Here is a 20,646-nt window from a genome sequence, read left to right on the forward strand (position 1 = left end):
GAAGAGCCAAAAATAAGCCATAGCATTAATATACAACATATCTTGTTATTTTGGTCACAAATTACAATGGGGACACAGAGCTACTCCAGCCCAGTGTAGATATTCATAGCCTTTGTTTACTACCTACTTGGCAGGAGATATATATGGAACTATCTATATGACACAAGTGGACTATGCACCACAGTGCTCAATTCAGCCATAAAAAAGCTCTAATTTATTGAAATAGTGCAGTTGGATGACACAAAAACTAATCAAGCTAGTGATGCCATGACTGCCTGGAACAAATCACCCCCATGTTTCACTATACCTCTGTTCAGCCCATTCCTCCATCATTTAGAAGTAATCCCTTAAAATGTGCCAGATAAATAGCACTTGAAATTGAAGTTCTCTGTTCTTCCACGGAACAGATCTAACTAAGAAATAGCAACGTATTCTCATCCTTGCAATGAGACTGTGTGTTATTCCTGCCAAGAGAAACAGCATTACAGTCAACTCTCCCTTTTCTGCGGGCAGCCTATCTGGCACAGACAGGCCATACCATGGATCCGGTGAAATCCAAGCGGTTTCTGGTTCACTGCAGAGCACAGCCTTCATGAATGAAGCTATACTGAATAAAGCTACACTGCTTTCTCTAGAAGAAACATAGTTGTGCCAAGAGCTGAGACTGAGCAGTTTTGTTCCAACAAACCTGAGCTGGCGTCACTCGTCGCTAGTGTGGGTGGCTCTGCCTTATGTAGCCGGCTGAAGAGGACAGGGTGCAGGTACTAGAATGACTCAGGGAAAAGCCCGCCTGAGACGAGCAGAGCTCACGCTCTAAAGCGCAGCATCACTCTGGACAACCTGAGCTGGCTCCCTGCTGCACCACTCGGGTATCTTTCCAATATGCTCCCCACCATAACCTATAGTAGGTGTATAACCTCAATTAGTCTGTTAGTTGGATCCTCCTAGACCTCCACTATCACAGATAATGAAGAACCAGCTATCTTTAAAAAGTCCTGCAGCCCTACAGATCGTCAATACTATTTTATAAGGGCTTTCAAGTGCTAGGAGGTTCTGGCCATACCCACTGAAATAATGATTTGAAAGCTCCTTTTCCAGCTGCCTGAGCACATGCAATGTCCTAAAGGGACATCAAAACTGAAAAACTGAACAAGTGAAGGCCATTACCTCTGGGTGGAGGGAGGAAATGGAGGAATGAAAGATCAGTCACTCTCACTGTAAGCCAGTGGCATTCTTCTTCTGCTCTTCCAGAACAGCTCATAATAAGCACAGGGTATTTTGATCCCCAGATCTTCTCAGTCCTATGCCATCTAAATTGTGCCAACTGTGAGGATGTTTCCTGGCCTCCACCTCCACCTGCCAACTCGTCTCACAGGGTGGTATCTTTATCACGTGCTCCAACTGTAGTAATCAAGGTGAAATAACAAGCTAGGCAACTACTAGGCTTCATTCATTATCAACCACAAGCACATTTAAATCTGCTAGCTGGAAGAGCTCGCTGGCCCATGACCTCCACCAAAGCATGCAGTGTTTCAGTTCTCGGTGACCTGGAGTCCAATGCCACCACTTGGGAGGACAGGAGGGAGCTGCCTAAGTTGCATTCGCAAGGAGGTTTACACTAGACAGAAGTGCTGCCTATAGATGTGTGCCTTTAAAAGAGTTTAGGAATAAGCGTTTTGTAGAAACGTTCAATGGTGTATCCAGTTTAGCATTTCCTTTTGGTGAAACCGGCAGCAATGCCAAAGGGTATGGTTATGACAAAACCAGTGAAATCATGGAGACAATGTCAATTCCCTGTGGTTTGTGGCCGTAGCAAGTGATGCCATCATACAATCAGAGCAAACCACAGAGCATGTAATTTAGTGAAAAGTGGCGCAATTATAAGGCAAATATATTTGTCGTGCAATAGAAATGGTTGAAACAATCATATGTCTTTTTGTGTGCTCAGGCTTCTTTGCAGCACAGTGCCCTGCTGCTGAATCAATTAACTCTGCGTCTGCAGGTTACTGCAGTAAACCCTCCCTTTACAGGATGAACATGACTAGGTGTTTCTCAGTGCTGCACATTACTTTCCCATTTGCAATGGTTTTTTTATAGGCCCAGGCTTTGACTGAGGACACAGTGTTCTGGCCCAAAAGGACGTGCCTTCACAATACATTTAGAGTGAGACTGCATCTGCTCTTCTGGAGAGACACAAGTCTAATAGGCAATCTGCTTGATTTATGTACCATGAAGCATGATTAGAGTATGGGTAAGATTCTCATTCATTACATAATTTCTTTGAAATTATGAACCTGGCGTGTTTGTTATGAGATCCAAAACAAAGAGTAAAAGGACATTTTCAAGGTTGGCTTTAAGCTCGTATTTAGCAAATCCTTTTTTGTTGTTCCTCAGACCTAGGATAATGCGGTAGAATTTTTTTTCCTAAACAAATAACTTCTTTTTTTTTGCATTACTTAATCCCCTTTGTTTCAGGTACTTTAAAAACAAGCACCATTTAAACTTCACAAAGGCATTATGCCCTGGATTCAAATGGGTAAACTGAGGCAAATGGGCAGCTAAGCAATTTCCTTTAGAGGCTGAGCTGAATATACAAGTCCAATGTGTTAACTAGCACATTGCTGATCCTTAAGTATCACCCATTTTTCTGGAGTGAAAAATCAATGCATTCATCAAAATACACTATAGGAAAACACAGTATGTTCTTGACACAGACACATTGGCCAGAGATTTCAGTTTTAGGAAGTTGCTCTGAGGAAAGGAAAACTAAGTTTTTAAGAGTACAGAGGCACACCTTTAAATAAGTATTTTCCCAGCTGGGGAGAATCTTTGTGCAAGGAATGTTTAGGACCTGATCCAAAATCTACTGAAATTTCGCACTGGCATAAATAAAGCTTGGATCAGGACCTAACCTCTAGATTGTGCAGATATTTCTCAAGTGTAAGAAGTGACAGATCATTCTGTGCACAGCTTAAATGAAAGAATAGGGGCAGCAAAGGGAAACAATATCTGTAAAAACAGAGCAAGGAAATGGTGAAAGATCATTCAGTTGTCACTTTCCTTTTTAAAAGCAAACTGTCAGAGAGGAAGGAGAAAGTAGTAATGGGAAATGAAGTGCACTCCAGATCTGAAAAGGTAGTGTCCATAAAAGAAGAAAAATCTAACACAATGTTCATTGAGAATTACTCTCTCTCACTCTCTCTTTTGCCAATTTCTAAGTATATGTCTATCTTTATCTATATAACAATAAATGTATGTCATTTTATGCTATTAGGAGTTTTTAAAAAGTTTGACTGCTCCCATGCAATTACTATTTGAATTTCTGAGGCTATTTATTAAAAATCTTCAAAATACACTCTACTGGTCTCTACGCCTACTCTCAACTGAGGTAAAACAGCATCTGTCCTCTGAAGCCAGCAGAACATCACAGATTTACAAGGGGACGAGATCTCATTATGTTGGGTTTGAATTTATGCTGTGTGTACAACAACTGCTGCTTTGTAGCATTCAGAGGTGCTTTAGAGCGCAGAGTCAGTGTGCCACTGTCTGAAATACACTGCCCACGAGGAGGGACTGCAGCAACTGGAAAGCATCACGTGGCAAGGGAAGGCAGCGTGTTGTATATCTGGGTGGTCATCGTGGCAATTGCTTGGGACTATGGAGGAGAAAGATTGTAAAGTAGCAGACTTTCTTAACTGCTTTCAAATTTTGAAGCCTCTACTGCCAAGATTTACCCAAACTTTCCCAAAGTTTGGGCAAATCTCAGTAATAAAGCCTGAGATCAAGATATTTTCCTTAGAGGGAACATGATCGACAGAAGCGTGCCTTGATAAATGATGCTGCATGCCATGGGGAGTTCTTTGCTTCTCCTTTAACTGATGCTACGGTCAAGGTGACTGTTTGGTTAGTTTACAGTTAGTTTTCATATATATTGAACATAAGGCAGAATTCGTACATGACAGAAGCAGCAGCTTTTTTCAGAGATAGGCTGGAGCTGCTGAATTCAGAGCCCAGAGCCAGACTCCCAGCTGGCACACAACGTACGTTGAAGTCAGTCCGTTTTCAGCCGAGAAACACAGCCTTGGGTTTTGCTTCCTTCAGGAAAGAAGAGGGGAGAGGAACTATGTCTTGTTTTTACCACTACAAAGTATTAGCTGTTGAGAATGAATTTAAACTATCTGTAGGCTGCATGACTTTATATGAATTATTAATGTAACTTACTATCTGTGGAGCATGTGTACTTACATGGGGACACATGGAGGGCCATGCTTCCCCAGAAAACAATTCTACTCTTTCCCCAGGCTTTGCAGAAAAAGCACAAAATGGGCATCAGAACACCTGAGGTCTAGTTAAGGTGATGGCACGCACCATGTGGGAAGGGTTACTTCTCCTATGCCTGATAGCGTGTTGCTCGCTCACCTCATAAAGCGCGTGAGGAAATTGCTTGTGAACGTACTGAGGTTGTCGCATACGATGTGATGTAGCTGCTGCTGCCTGATCAGCTGGTCTGCTGCAGCAACTCCAAATACAAGAAATCAGACTTGGACTGAATGAAGCTGAAGTTACACGATTTCTGATGCACTGTTTGTGCCTTTGCTTTGGGCTTTTCTTTATCCTGTTTTGGCAACTGCGCCTTCACACTGCCAGATGCAGAGCAGGATTTACTGCACGTTAATGCCCACAGAAGTGAGGAGCAGGAGGAGATGAGCTGAAGGTACCTTCTCAAGCTCCCCACCACCCTCCACATCAGAGCTCAGATCGTACCCAGGTTGCCACCTCTATTTCTGTCCAGCCCCCAGCACTTTATGTTGCCAGTTCCAGCCCCCCGTAACACCTGAATTCAGTGCTGCTTGGGGGACTGGAAAGGCCCCAGCCATGATTTATGGGGGACTGGGACAAGGCAGGGGCAGGGAGTCTGTCTAAATTACCCCAAGTCTGAATGGCTGCCCTACAGACTGCAGTATTGCCTGGGCTCCCCAAAGCTTCATCGCTGCTTGCCACTTTTTATTAAAGGTTCAATCACAGCTTGAAACTCATATGAACAATCTGGCTCCCCAGAGGATAAAGAATAAAAGGGGCAAGCTCACAGACTATCTATAAATCATACATGGTAATGTGCCAGTGCATTTGTACCGAGTGCATTTGTAATATTCTCTTGATAACAAACATGGCAAACTCATCTGTGTGACTGACATATTTGTGAAAATTAGGGCCTGTTCTGAAATCAGCCAAGGCCAAAGTTTATTGGATAATTCACTCAAAACAAATAACTCACCCAGCACTATGAAAATCTGATGTACCGTGCTTATTTGGTGACCTCTGTGAATGATTAGTTGCCCTTAACCCCACTCTTACTGAGACATTGTTTACCCTCAATAAAATTACTACACAGCTGGCATTATTTGTTATCTCTTTTGACACTCTCAGCAGAGGCGCTTACAAGTGAAGGGGCGCAGAGACTAAAGTATCATGGACAGTTTTCAGCACACTGGCAAGACGATGAGAGGAAACTCATCCTGCCATTTCTCAGGCTCCCTCTGTTTTGTGGAAAAAAGTTAAGTCTCAAGGAAGATCAGCTTGGAAATTCTGAGGAGCCCTGGGTTTTGCACGTACTGAAGTTTAACAAATTTTGCAAATTAGAAAGGCAACCCCCCATGATTAAAACAGCTGATGATTTGCACCACCAAAATAATTTAGTTCATTTATTTTGAATTGTAAGTTTAGGTTTATGTATTTGTAATAACACTTCATAGAGGGCCATTAAATATTCTGTAGCAGTGTGTTGTGAAAGCAATGAAATGACAGGAGATCTGACCACAGTGCTCTGAATTCATTACTGACTGCCTTTCCAGATGGAAATTATTGGATCTGCAGAAGAGCTAACTGAGAATGATCAAGATTTTACTGTGGCTAGATGAACTCTGTTTAGATTGTAAGACTCAGTGTGTGTAAACAATAAGACAAACAAAAAAATCCCATAAGTGAGAAAAATTAAAGAATATGAAATTAAGTGTTGTCAATTAAAAAAAAAATCAGTTCTTTTCAAAACCAGCTCTCAGGCTCTGTTCCTGTGCACGTACAGAGAGCATACTGCATGTCCTTTACGCCTCCTGCCTTGTGTCGTGACAGGCTCGCTCTGGTTTGCTGCCTGCACCTCTCACTCTTGTTCTTGCAATTCCACAGACTAAAGAAACAGCTGCTCACAATTTATTTAATCATCACTAGCCAGCACAATCACCTCCCCACAGTCACTAGGCCAATGATGCAATGTTGCAGGCTTATAAAGCACCTCCTGCCCCACGTGTCATTTTGAACGTGCATGCACGTACTGATCTTGTACAACTCTGCAAGAACTGTTTCCAAAGCCGAGATAGATTGGATCTATCTTTCCAAAATGTAATTCATAATTAAAGAAAAGGAAGAAACTACCCTCTGCCTAGTTTCTACGCCGCAGCCGTTTGATATGCTTATATTCAGCATACACTGTGAAATGGTCCAGCACACGCTACAACAGCTGCAAGGAAGGCAAATGACAACACACCACCCTTAAAACCTAATGACAGCTAATGAAATAAAGCTATTTACATAGTGTATTTACCTGCCAGCTGTTTCACAGGCTGCAGTTCAGTTACTTCAGGATAAATGGAAACCAAAAAAAAAGTTGCGTTATGATGGAAGAAGACACCAATGTCATCCTATTGCAAATGTGTGCTCAAGTCAGATAGAAAAGGCTGCAGACATAGAACAGATGAACACAAATCCCATGTTTTGAAAGTCAAGAGGGATGAAAAATAATACGCTTCCTGTTGCTTGAGTCACATTGATCCCCTTCAAGGGGCTATGGAAAATAAACTAACAAAGCTTTCGGCAATTAATTTACCAAATCACCATAGAGTGGATCAGTGATTTCAGAGGATTCCTATGTCTTTATCACTAGCCAGCACAGTGACCTCTCAGTGGTTGCCAGTGACGATGCAATGCAACTTGCATCATCACTTTTCTGGGACCACACAGGATTTCCAACATGCACACAGGTACCGGCCTCGTACACCTCTGCATAAACCATTTTCAAAGCCAATGCTGGTGAGAAATGTGGTGTAAATGAAAATATTTTGAAGGCAGAGACTACGACAAAGAGTTGGAAGAGACCAAGATCCACGCACTTGGGAAGGAGCCAGTAACTGCCCATAGAAGAATGGAAGGATGGAATAGTTGGATAAAGAGGTGGTAAGAAACAAGGAAGGGAAGCTAACTGGGGAATCTAGGACAGGAGCCAGCTAGCAGAGGTAGGAAGTCTCTGGTCAAAAATACTGAAAAACATACCTGGAGGATACTGGGCCTTGCTAGCAAAAGCTTGGGCCAGGCGTAAACCATGCAATGCATTGAGAGTAGAACAAGACAGGGTGGAGGGCAAAGCTGTAGTTCCTCAGGGATCTAAACTGAGGTTGCACAGGCATTTTGGCATTTCTAAGTTTTTGCTCACAGAGTTTTGCAACCCGAACAGTCTCTTAATGTAACTTTTTCTGTGTAATGTAATTTTTCAGTAAAGTCATGAATAGGTTGTAATTTCTCGTACTGAAATCAAAGGATATATTTTGATTTAAAGTTCTTTTACAAGCAGTTTTGTGCACTTGCACCTCACTGTCCTAAGTAATGTTCCATCATAACACTGGGAAGCCCTGGGCTTGCCTAGTGGGATGCATCCGGACATTTTGGCAATGTAATCAGAACTGAATCCTTATCTTCCCCCTTAGTCACAACCCACTTAAAACTGTCACTGAAACTTAAAAATGGGCCCTGAGCTGAACAAATGAAGTTGGTAGTGCACTGCGTGCATGTACATCGTCACAAAATACATGTATGGACTACTATGTAGTCATCCTTTCAGTGTTTACGGCTTGAGCTTTGAAACCGTAAAGATATAGCCAATGACAAATTTTTTTGGCTTTAAGTTTTGTTATGAAAGTTTCTCTCAGCACTGTGGGGAAGAAAAGGGGATTTATCACAAGTACAGCCCTTTCGTAAGTTTTTGGGAATGCATTTCCTTTCAGTAAGGTTACAAAGTAGGCTTCTACAGTGCCCCGAGATTCACAGGAACCCCTGTTGTCTTTCTAAGCTCTATTACATCTGCTGTCTTTCTAATAACTGTGATATAAACAGCACGTGATTCTACTTTGCTTTCAGAGCTCTCTCTAAAGAAAATGTGCAGTGACACATGGACATGTACCAGCTCTCTGGGATTACGCACAGTAATATCACCTACAGATTGGGCAATAAATTTTTAAAACTCATATCAAGTCCATGGGGGAGTTCACTGTGTGTTACAGTGTCTCCTGGGTGGAGGATGCAGCTAAATTGTGATTCACCAAGTATTTTGTTTAACGGAAAAAGAGGTAGACTAAAAGAAAACAGGGCACTCTCCATCCACCGTGCGTTGCCTGTGCACTCTTGTGACTGTGCAGTTATTCCAGAATGGAGTCATGTCTGTGCTTCTGTTGTTTGCCACTTGCACCTTATACTCCTGCAAAATGAAGTGCTTAGGGCCCAAACCCGTGGGCAAACATGGCTGGTGCATGTGATATGATATTGGATGTAAGAACTGGTACCCAGGTGCTGGGGAGGCCCCTGCACCTGTCTTACTATGCACACCCCTTCCATGCAAGAATACATCACCCAACAAGCATATTTGCTAGTGACTTTTTAATACACTCATTTTCCAAGCTACTAAAATATTGTAATGAACAAATCCATCTTTCTCCTGTCTCCCATCAAAACACTTTCGACGGAGCCCGAAATTCACTTCCAAGGGGAACAACTGTATTCTCTGAGTAAGATTTAAAAACCACTAAATAGCCACTAGGTTCACTTTCTCCTTATTTCTGTCAAGTCCTGTATACAAGCCAGGGGACCTGTTTACCACTTGTCTGATCTCTCCTGAAGTCAGAGTGCAGTTAGTGCACAAACATCGCCTGGGACACCATCAGTTCTGTGCTGCTGTTTCTAACCACCATGTAAGGAGGCTGATGGGCAGCTATATCGTAACCAGGTTGGCTGTGCTGCCTGTAGCTGTAACATATATACATAGGATTAAGAATGAAATTGAGCCCTTCCCATGCTATCAGCTTGTTTTTCAGAACTACTTTTTTTCTCAACTAATACTTAAGCTTTTTCTGAAACAACCTCCTTCATTAAGGGATAAGACAGAATATGGAGTGGCCTTGCCCTACATTACTTAAATGGGATAAATCTGGATAGAGGATTTCCACATCATGAAAACTGTAAACTGTAGGGAATATGGGGATCAGAGATAAGGTGCAGATCTAATTTCCTTGTTTTGAAATACCCTGCTTTATCCTACAGTGTCCAAAGAAGCCTCAGGTGGGTGTGAAGAACTGAATGGGATAATATTACACCAAGCCTATCTTCACAGATCTTTCAAAATGCCTGGGTCTATTTTGGGGGGCTTAACACTCACTTAGCTTGTAAAAGAAGCAATATTGCTAGCCTTGGAGACTAATCTTCATATATTCATAAATCCACAACACAGGGTAAGTAGTAGAAACAGTGCTTTTATGCTTCTCATCTAATTTGTCTTAAAACTGTCCCACAGGTTTGCTTCTTTTCTATGCCCACGCAGTCTCTATCTTTGCTATCGGGATTGCTACTAGCAGCACATAAAGCAGTGGCTTCTCTACTAGAGACTAAACTGAGACCTACGAACATGTCCCACACAGGTTGCAATCCGCTTGTGACAGCAATTGGGTCATAACAATCCACACTGCTGACACACAGGTGAGAGAGCCTTTGCAATTAAATCCCAGTCATTAGCATCCCCACGGCTGGAGCCGTTTAGTCTCAGCACTGAGCACGACTGCAAAGATACTTGGAGTGCAGTGGAAGAAAATGAGAAAACAAAAGGGTACCAGGAGAGACTGCCTGCTCCATCTTCTCTCTAACAGTAATCTAGAGTGTCACTTGTTCCTGAGCTATTCCAGATGACCTGAAATGCAGTGAGGAGGATATCAACATTAATTCTGCACTAGTATGCTGACAATTGACTGTGTGCCTGCACCCAGCTTGTTTGGACTGTTTCTATTTCATTGTTTAAAAAAATACCTTGGAACATAACAACAGCTAATGCAGAAGAACCAAACCGAAAGGCAAAAGGATTGCTTATCAACCATAGGACCTTGCTGATTTGAAATCTGGATTTTAAAAGTATATGCACCAGTTCACTAGGGCTTGTCATGAGAAAGAATTGTGGGGACCACTACAGTGGAGAAGGGGCCAGGTCAGGTGGCATCTCCTTCTGCCCCAACTCCCCCAGTCCACATGCAGGCTCGCAGATGAGCCAGCACCTTTTCCCATCCTCTGGTTCCCACTGAGCCCCACAGAAGAGTTTGGAAGGCAGCCAGCCTTGTCCTCTCTATCCTGCTTTCTCTCACTCATGAAGCAGACACCTGCAATGGAATGGACAGCTACACTTCTGATCTGGCCCTGTGAAGTAATCGAATGTCACTTCTAAAATATCCTAAGCTTTCCCAATGCTTATTTGGCATGGAAACGGTCCATTTTCCATCTAGAAAAAGGCACGTTTTGGTCAATTAGCTTCAAGGGTAAACCTTCTTGATTATTGCAATCAGATTTTCCTTACATTAAATGCTATAAAAAAAACAATTCAAGAACAACAGAAACCACTCAGGAAGTGCTTAGTAGCAAAGGTAAAGGAGAAAGGAATTAATGTTTTTTAGGAATGTGATGAGTACCAAGCAGCAGACTGATTTATCTTGGTATGGTTTGTTTTGTTTTGTTTTCTGCTTAGGAAACACCTGAACCAGATTGATGCCTCTCCTCCTGTCTTGAGAAGCTGAAAGTTTGAGGTCCAACAAGTTATTCCTTTTTAAGCCAACTAGATGCCTTACAAGCTGCTGTGTCTCCTTCCTCCTAACAGCTGGTGACTGGATACCACACCCCAGGAAATCCTGCTGTTCACTAGATATGCATTTCCTCCTCCTAGAGAAAAGTAAAATTGTAGCACGTATTAAAACATGAACATCTCTCTGAGATGGGCTGAACTGGGGAGGCAGATGGGATCCTCACGTGCATTTTTTTCTAAGTGAATTTTTAAAACCTATGGTGATTGCAAGCTTCCTCACTCCATCCCAACATGGTACTTCCATCTTGCTTCAGAAATGCCTCCTCCTGGAGCCAGAGCGGCCAGATGTTAGTCCTTTCCCACTCCATTTTTCGCTTGTCTACTAAGACAGCAAACCAAGGAAACCCATTTATTGTGTTGGCAAATACTGTCCACTAGGAATTGGAAGGAAGCTCACAGTTCCTCTCTATCAGATAGCTACTCAGTACCAATCTGAGATGCATTTCACTGGGAAACCAGGAGCTTAATATCATTATTAAGTTATCTGAGCTCAGTTCATACTCACAGATGTTCCTCTACAATTAATATATAGTAGAGGACATACTGTCTATAGGATACTTTGTGAAGGTGTTTATTAAAGTGGTCTGTATGGGAAAACTTACTAGTATAGTTATACCACTGAGGTCAGGGATTTAACTGCCTCTATAGATATTCCATTCAAAATAAGAGGGATTTTTTTTTCCTTGTTTAGCTTATGTCATTTTGAAAGTGAAACAGATTAAGCCAAAAAAAGGGCATTGCAGTTTGGAATAAGACTATCCATATAGTATGCATTCAGTGATTTAATTTTACCTATTCCAGTTTCCGACATTGAAAGTACCTTTATATGGGACCAAAACTTTTGAGTCATCAGTCTCTGGTGTCTCTCAGAATCTCCTGTCTGCTATGTGGTTTCATGACTGAGAAGTTAGGACTACATGAGCTATATGACTGTTTCGATAAGAACATAAGACCATAGTGAGTGAAAAGACCTTACACCCAAATGTTGTCTTAATAATAATCATTTTTACAGCACTAGAAATGCATATAGCATTTGGGAAAATCATTAACAACTGTGTATAACAATCACTAGGAGTAAAATATATAAAATTATCTTTATTCTATAAGGCAATTAGCATGTGGATTTGCTTGTGCACGAGAGGTCCCACTGCAAAGCTAAACTTGAATTACTGTGTCTTCACGGGTGCCGTACACACCTCACTTTCAGAAGCACGTCCCACAGTCCTTTAAGCTGCAGTAAACTGAGCTGCTCTGTTATTTCTTACCCTGTGCAAGAACTTATAGATCTGCATCTCTCTGTCTCAGCTGGTTTGGACAACTCTTCATGGCAAAATGGGCAAGTGGCCAGCCCAAATGAGAGCTTCTCTTGGAATTTAAGCAAGTGCTCTTGACAATGTGGCTTGACTGAAAGCATAACTCTACCAGGTAAAAGGATTTTGTAAGGAGTATCTGAATGAAAGCTTGACTTGGCTGTGAAGCAGATATATTTTTAGGGCTCTGCAGCACAGCTGTGACACCAGGGTTTAATGAGTTGCTACAAGTCAGCTACGTCGGTGTCAAGCCAAACTTTTAACATACTGTAATCTGAAGCATTGTTTCAAATCTCTTTTACTGAAAATAAAGCAAACATCCTTCTTTTCGTTGGCTCTGAGAACTGTGTGCACAGAGTTAGTTACTGCTGATAACATTACAGGTCACAGGATGAGCTGTTTTCTGAGCCATGAAATTTTCAGTGTGAACCACCATCAAGCCTATAGTGCTAAGGGCTTCCTCCCCATAAAGCTGTAAATGTCACATAGTTGTCTTTTGCTATTGCAATAGTTCCACTAAACCCTGACTATCATGTAGCAAACCTAGAGATGAGGAAGCAAGTTAATTGGTCATGGTTTTCTTGAGTGTTCAGGTCATTTTAATTCAGCAAGTTTCTCAGGAACTGTGGGATTCTTAATCAAAAAGCATTTAATCTAGTGTGACTGAGAAAAACGCTAATTCATTGCACTTCTAAAGTGCCTCTCATCTAAAGATAGAAAAGCCTTTTTGCAAACACTGCTGACTCACACTGCCCCTAGGAGATACGTGTTATTACTATCATTTTACATAAGGCAAAACTGTAGCACTGATGTATTTATTTGCTTAACTCTGTACCTGGGCAAAGAGCCCCACTTCATGTATACAGTGAGCACATAGGCACAAGCAATAATCCTCCAGTTTCTTTTCTTCTTTATTTCTACCTGATGTAGATAGGCTGACTATTCTTTTTCTTATTATTACTTATACATATATATAAAAATATATATAGCACTTTGGAGAACATTAACCATTGTAAGTAACGTCAATACATATTGCACAATTTAATAATTATGGCAATAATAATAAGTTGTATATGTAAGTTGTTCGATGGACAAAATCCATCAATTCTTATAGCTTTTGTAACAGAACGTATGAAGTAGAGATAGGAAATTAGAATTATATTTAACATGTCACCAGACATTTCCAACATCTGCGTATCTAATGATATTTTTTAGTACAAATAAAAATATAGAGAAAATATTCTGCATTACAATGAATCATGCAACTGTTACTAAGTAAAATCAAACAACCAACTCCCGGGGACGAGTCTAGAAATCAAGAAGTTTGAAGGAGGAACTTGCAACAACTCAAGTTTGAGGGTCTACATATTTACATATGAGAGCTTCATTACTGACCCCGGGTTCTAGGTCTTTAGGTAGGGCAGTGCAAGCAAAAGAGTCTTCAAATAGATTAAAAAATATGTCTGGCTGTGCACTTAAACCTTCTTTTTCCTAGAAGGAATAGTGTAAATGGATTCCAACTTAAAGCAGACCCAAGATGGAAACATAAAGTTGTCTAGACTTAGAACCATGTAGCTATGATCTAGCTGCAATTCCTGAACCCGGATGCTTTGTATTTGTGGTCTGGCATAGGTCTTTCTCACAGAAAGAAGACTAAAAGAATCCAACAAAATAAAGAAAATCTTGTATTCTAAACTGTGGGGCTTTTTAAACTCTACTGTTCTTTTCTTTGGTTTTTTGTTTGTTTATTTTGAAAACTGAATTGCAGCAACTCTACTCACCCCTGCTGACCGAGTAGGCCTTCTTCTGCCTTCCTCACTCACACAGCTGGGAACTGAAGGATTTTTCTTCCGGCTAGTTCCTGCATACAGAGTGCCTGTTGATGACAACAGTCATTATTTCCACATACCTACTTTAAAAAGAAAGTCAGATTAGGAAACAAGCATGCTAACAACAAAACCTCTCTGTTTCCTCTGACCTTATGGAAGAACATTTTAAATAAAACCCACACTGGGATAAATATACAATCACGTGCAAGGTCACTAGCTGTCACTAAGGTACCTTTACTTTAAAGGATCAAACTCTCTCTTGCAGACTTCGGTTGAATTGGATTTCAGCAAGCATTGGTTGGCCAAAATCACAGTTACACTGGCTGTCAATGAACAACATGTACTTCCCAAACCCTTAGCAGCCTCTGAATGGAGATCACGTCATTTTCCTCCTCACTATGATTTTCCCTCTAGCTAATGCTCTCAGACTATCTGCCTTATACCATCTCCACAAGTCTCACTGCAAAAATCATCACATCTTTGTCTCCCTGTTTTCACTGCCTGCAGTTCTCCATAAATTCCTGGCGGGGAGGGAACAAGATTTTTCACTCCTTGACCCTGGATTTCTGTCAGTCCCTTGAGCTGTGTTCAAACCTAATCTCAGCCCTGGACATACTTTTACCACAGAATCGTCTTTTAAATGACTCCACATTTGTACTGCCATGAACACCACCTTTAAGCAAGTTCACTTGGAGATTTCATAAGTGCTGGGTATTGTTATTACATGAGAGCAATTTTCAGAAGTGAATCTCTGGACTTCATTTTATCGCTCCATTATATGACTCGGTCACAGACTGTATGCTGTAATGGGAGACAAGAAGATAAAGGGCCATCCTTAGTCATGGTTTCTTGAAGGTCAGGTTGTTGTTCTGCCAAAATTATCCAGGAGACAACTGCTTTTTCACAGGCCAACCTGACACTTGCAACCACAGCTTCCTCATCGCGATCAGCTTGCAAGAGAAACAAAGGGCAATAAATGTACTTTTCATTCAGACAGCTCTGCTGATATTTCCAGGGGACTTGTGTGCCTAGAAGTGTTCACATCTCAAAGGCACTGCAGCTCTCCAGATTCTCCTCTCAGTGGCAACCGGAGTTTGCAAATGCCAAATGTGTTAGCACATCTCAGCATGGTGACGATGTTTTGTCTGGTAAGTGATGCTAATGAACACCAAGCAGGTCAGCGCTACTGACTTTCTGAGGCAGTTCCCAGGAGAGCCTGCTACACACACCCTACTGTCACCTCTGGTCACCCACATCAAAAGTGGCAGAGGTATTTGGGTTTCCTACAGTCTTAAGAAAGCCTCTTACCGAACGCCACCTCCTCTCTCTCTCAACAGAACTATGGATGAATCTTCGATTTGTTTTCAGTGGCGCTGAAGTGTTCATAAGGCAATTTATTTGACCATGATGGAAGGAGGTGAGTTGAAAGAGCTGTGCTTGTTTATGTTATTTGAAGACTGGGGCAATAAACTTTAATTCCTTTCACAATTTCCATATTTGACCACAGAGAATTATTATTTATCCCCTTGATTTTTCCAAGGTTTTCCCTCCTCCAAAATTCTACGTCACAATAACCTGTTGTTTTTTTTCCTGGAGCACCGAATAGACACAAAAGCACATTACATCAGTGGTTTTTAAGCAGTAAACAACAAATAGATAAGGAAATAATTTTGACAGACTGGAATTCTGTCTGGCAGGTAGGGAAACACAGTGTCAGGTCATAAGATATCATGGCTGAGAAAGCAGTGATAAAGAAACCAGAATTACTGTGTTTCTCATGAAATGATGGTACAGCATTTGGTACCTAATAAACGAAGTCAGGATATTTTGATAGCTTTCTGCCACCAGAGTGGTCTCCTTTACTGGACCATCCTCTTCCTCAGCACCACAGAACCTTGGAATTTCAGATAAATAATCTTCATCAGGGAGAAACTGAAAAGTTATTTTAAGGTTTTGAAGGCTATAGAAGACCTTAAGCTTGCAGAGGGCATATAAATGAACACAAAGGTGCAGACTACTGGAGCACCTGGCTGTCAGCCACAGTGAATGACATTGTGTTGAGCAAGCTGAGATGCTTCATTTTGTGTCTTAGTAATGATAGGAACAGTTCATTGATCTGCACTGGTCAATTGATCTACTAGAGAAAGCAGCTGACTTAGTTTCTTACCATGGGATATCACTGTAATATCTTATTTGAACTCTTTCTACTCAGGAAGTGCATCTGTGTGTTTGTATAACATAATTTATAACAGCCAATGTAATTGCTTGGTCTTGTCCATAATATGTCAGCGCCCTATGAGAAAAGAGATGAATCTGCAAACATTTCTCACTGCTAACTGGAAATTACATGGGCAGTCCCATAGACTACGGAAGTCCTTGGGACAAGTCAAGAGAGCAAATGCATCATGATATGAGTTCCTCTCATGTCATTCAACTCTCAATTGCTGGGACAAAAACCATGAGAACCAGTGGGAAAAACAGAAAGCTAACAGGCTTGATCTACTTGCTAGAGAAGACGGTGGTAGGAATTGGCTCCTTTTCACCAAAAATGCATGCTAAATATGTTCCTTGTCTGCAGGTTCAATTTGCCACTGAAAGCTTAATTAGCGTTCCTCAGCAACGGGGAAGCATTCTGATTGACAAAACTCATTCGTTTTGGCTGAGGCTTCAAAGTGCTCGCTTCACAATATGCTCCACAGTTATTTTTAAACTCCTTGCAAAATTCACAGCTGAGCATTTTGATTCAGAGTGAAATTCATCAACAACAACAACAACAAAATGCCATCACCAGAATGATGCATTTCAGAGGAAAATGGGAGGTAGGAGCTCAGCTCGAACTTTGTGACCTATGGCAGTAGCAGCTTCTCCCCTCCTGTCTCTCAGTCTGAGAAGAAAATGGGGATAATTGGGTGAAGAGGAAACCAAACAGACAGTTCAACAATTAATAAAACAAGACTATAAAGATAGCAAGAAATGAAGTGAAATCATTTGTAGATAACTTGTGAGGTCTTTTGTTGTCAGCACCAAAGAAAACTGTTCAGAAGACCTTCAGGAGGGACTCAGAAGGCAAAGTGGACAAACAGTAAGGTGCCTGTTAAAATTTCATATGGATGGGTATGTGCTGAAAGGAACTACCACCACACACCCTACCATCATCTTATCAACTGCAACGACTCAAAAGTAAAGCCACAGGAGTCACTGCAACCAGGTAGTGAAAATCCTGTTCTGTAGCAGCTAGAAAGGTAAAATGCTGAACTGCATGAGGAGAGGAGAGGCAAATGGTTCCCAAAACACCATCATGCCACTAAACACACTTTGTTCTTTACTGGAATATTGTGGACCGCTGCTATTAACATCCCCCCAAAAGACACTGAAAAGATAATGTTTGATTATTATAGAGGAGAGCTAGGAGCTACAAAGGATACAACAGATGTATTAGAAATGAAACACTTAAAGCTAATAAGCAAATACCATCAAACAGTATAATCTGTGAGGCCCATCTCTTTGCAGTTTTGAGTGGGCCTTTGTACTTCTGAAATATGAGCATATACTAAACTGATTTTGAAAAGCAAAACTAAGTATCTAAGAGGAAAATGCAAAAATACTTTGAATCACTAATTCAGTTCAAAGGCATTGACCTAACTTTGCTGTATTATGCCATTAGGAAAATAACTAACCATATTTAAAGATAATAGTGATTAAAAGTGTGTTTGCAGAGGAAAACAAATAAGTTAACAATACTGATTTCTGCAAGTCTCTGATATTATGAAGCATTTATGAACAAGTTGAAGAGTCCTTACTGCATAGGGAAGCTTTCTTGGACCAGGACATAAGCAAGACTGCTTTTATGCATACCACTGTGGACCCCAGTTGTTCATGTCAGTTATAAGCCTGCTAGTTAAAAATTTTTAAACAAGGAAAGAAAAATAAAAAAGAAAAAAAAAAGAAAGTAGTCATACATTTCAAAATCATCATTCTATCATATATTTGAAATCATCATTCCATCACCATCAGTAATAATGTCTAGAGGCATAGTTGTATAAATCTGCCTAAAGCACTTGTAATTTTTGCATTGTAATAAAATAAGAATGATGCTTACATCTCTCTATATATTAATTTCTGGAAAAATCTGGCAGTAATATGTACTACACATGAATATTTATCAGAGGAAAATAATGGTTATACTCATATTTAATTTTTAATCTGAGATCTTGGATATTATTAACTTTCCTGGAAGTATTAAGAGGAATAATTTCATAATTCAGTAGTGAAAAGAACTGCAAATGAACCATAAGTAAATAGAGCTGAATTATCTTTTGCAAAGATCTGAGAAAGAGAGACTGAGGGTATGCAGATTGCATGTGAAAACCTACAGAAAATCAGATATATTTAATGCGTGACAGACCACCTTGCGTTGAGTTCTGCCTTCAGAGTTCCCACACTCAGGAAATAAGTTTGCAGGCAGGCCCTCTCTCTGTGCCTGCAGCCCTGGGTCCTGGAACAACGTGATTGCATTACAGTCTCAGAGGTGTTTTGTTTTAGTTTCATATTGCTTGCTTTATTGAAAAAGCTTTTAGTCTTAACAGTTGCAAAGAAAAAATCTTGAAAACTGAAACCACATGTAGCTCGTGGCAACAGCACTAACCTCCATCTGCAGAGATGTGACAAAAGATGGGAATGTAGGAAAGAGGACTGCATGCAGCAAACTCCCTTTGGCTTGGGAGAGGTACTGCGGGACATCCTACGCATGTCCATAGCACTTTGGGTCCAAAGAGGAGTGCACCCATGGAGAGGCCACTCCCCAAACTCGCTGTGCTCAGGTTCACATCGGCACTATCATGTGCACAAGCTGGCTTCCTCTTGAATGAAACTGAGCCAGAACATGTCCTCCTGAGTCAAACCTCAAGCGTTCTGGCTGCAAGCGGGTATTCAGACAGAAACCACTTTGTGAAGTCCAGTGGTGAGCATGAGTGGGCTACACAGCAGCCCGGGAAGTTTCATACCCAAAAAGGACCTACACTGTGCAGAGGTAGGTGCCCCCTTATGACCTGTTCTACCAGCCTAGAGCTGGGACAAAGTAAATCACCTTTGAAATGTGTACAGGGTGGATGCCAGGTCTGCAGTACCAAAGGGTTTGCTCTACAGATCTGCTCTGCTCCTATTTGTCCACAGCATTTGCTCACATGAACACAACCTCTGATGCCACCAGCACCCCCAGTTGGCAGGTGCCGATTCTCTTTCTGTCCCCAGCTTTTCCCTGTCCAGGAAACTAGCAGAACAGATATGGGGGACCCAGCTCTGCAGAAGACTAGAGTGACACAGAACAAGACAAACTACATTTCAGCAAATTAGACAAACCAGGATTACACAAAATAGACAGCCGGTAGCTGATGCTACCAATGATTAAGACAGAGCAGGAAACAAACCATGAAATTAGGTCTATTACAACTGACTCCACCAGGTTTTAATCTGCTTTGCCTGGATTTAACAGTTGAGAAGGATCTTCCTGACAGTCCTCCCTGGCTGTAGGATTACTGTTTGGGTGTGTAAAGCTAAGCAGGTACATAAATGCTTTCCTGGCTCAAGCTGAAAGGTTTTTCCTAGGCTGGAACTCCTAGAAATGGGGAAAAACTCCTGACAACTGCACAGTCACCTATCCACATCAGTCACAGGGTGACCTCCTTCGTATATTCAAATAATTTGCCAATCTGGTTTTAAATGTCCACTAAAGAAAGAACAAGTGTTACAAAGCTGTCTTCAGGAGCTGGATACCTAGTTACTTTAAAATTAATGGCAGCTGAGCACTAAAAATTTGCCAGTGGTTTAAAATACTACGTGGAGCAACGAGCACAACTGGAAGACTATACTATAGGTCATTAAAACTCCTTTTCATTTACATATTCAACCTAAGCCTTCCTGTGTTTCACTTGGTCCTATTCCTTCTAGGTCTGTTTCCTGGATCTAAGACTGTTTCCTCTCTTGCTGAGATGCTTGAACCCCCTTGCACAACGATCACCTTGCTGGTCCAACACACATTTATCTCTTTTTAATCTTCACGAATCAATCTCTTCAGATGCTTTTTCACTCTGTCATCCTCCCCTGAACTCTTTCCAGTGTGTCAACAGCTTTCTGGGTTTGACATACCCAAATTACACACTCACTTTCTCACCACTGCCTAATTAACAATTCACAGCCAATATAAGAGTCTCTTTCTCTTACTGATTCCTAGTATTTTGTTTCATTTCCTAAATGCATCAGTATTAGTAACAATAGCCTCCTCACATCTTACCAACATATGCAGTTCTATAGAGCAGTGGTCTTCCAGGGGGAGTGCAAGACAATCCATTAAGGTGAGGGAAGAAAATATTTTTGTAATATTAATAAATAAAATTAAATTTTAAAATACTTTAAAAATAGTATTTTTTCATCTTTATCTCATCCTTTTAAATTTCTGTTCATATGTTGTATATATGTGTATATATGTGTATATGTGTACATAATATATTATTGCAGTAGTAAATGTATATAATTTACAAATAAATACATGTACATATATTGGGAGTGCACGTTC

The 20,646-nt window shown here is 41.0% G+C and overlaps 1 protein-coding gene across 1 annotated transcript in view; it reads right to left on the reverse strand.

Moving 5' to 3' along the window:
• The window catches only part of LMNTD1 (lamin tail domain containing 1), a 46,995-nt gene that overhangs the window by 8,400 nt on the left and 17,949 nt on the right, over nt 1–20,646 (reverse strand). Inside the window, exons 7-8 of the mRNA XM_075491732.1 lie at nt 20,365–20,393; nt 14,028–14,122 (exon numbers count right to left, since the gene is read on the reverse strand). Coding sequence (XP_075347847.1) covers nt 14,066–14,122; nt 20,365–20,393 — 86 coding nt within the window. The 3' untranslated portion in view covers nt 14,028–14,065. The remainder of the gene's footprint in view (nt 1–14,027; nt 14,123–20,364; nt 20,394–20,646) is intronic.

Source organism: Mycteria americana, chromosome 1 (genome assembly GCF_035582795.1).
Source record: "Mycteria americana isolate JAX WOST 10 ecotype Jacksonville Zoo and Gardens chromosome 1, USCA_MyAme_1.0, whole genome shotgun sequence".
Classification (NCBI taxonomy): Eukaryota; Metazoa; Chordata; class Aves; order Ciconiiformes; family Ciconiidae; genus Mycteria; species Mycteria americana.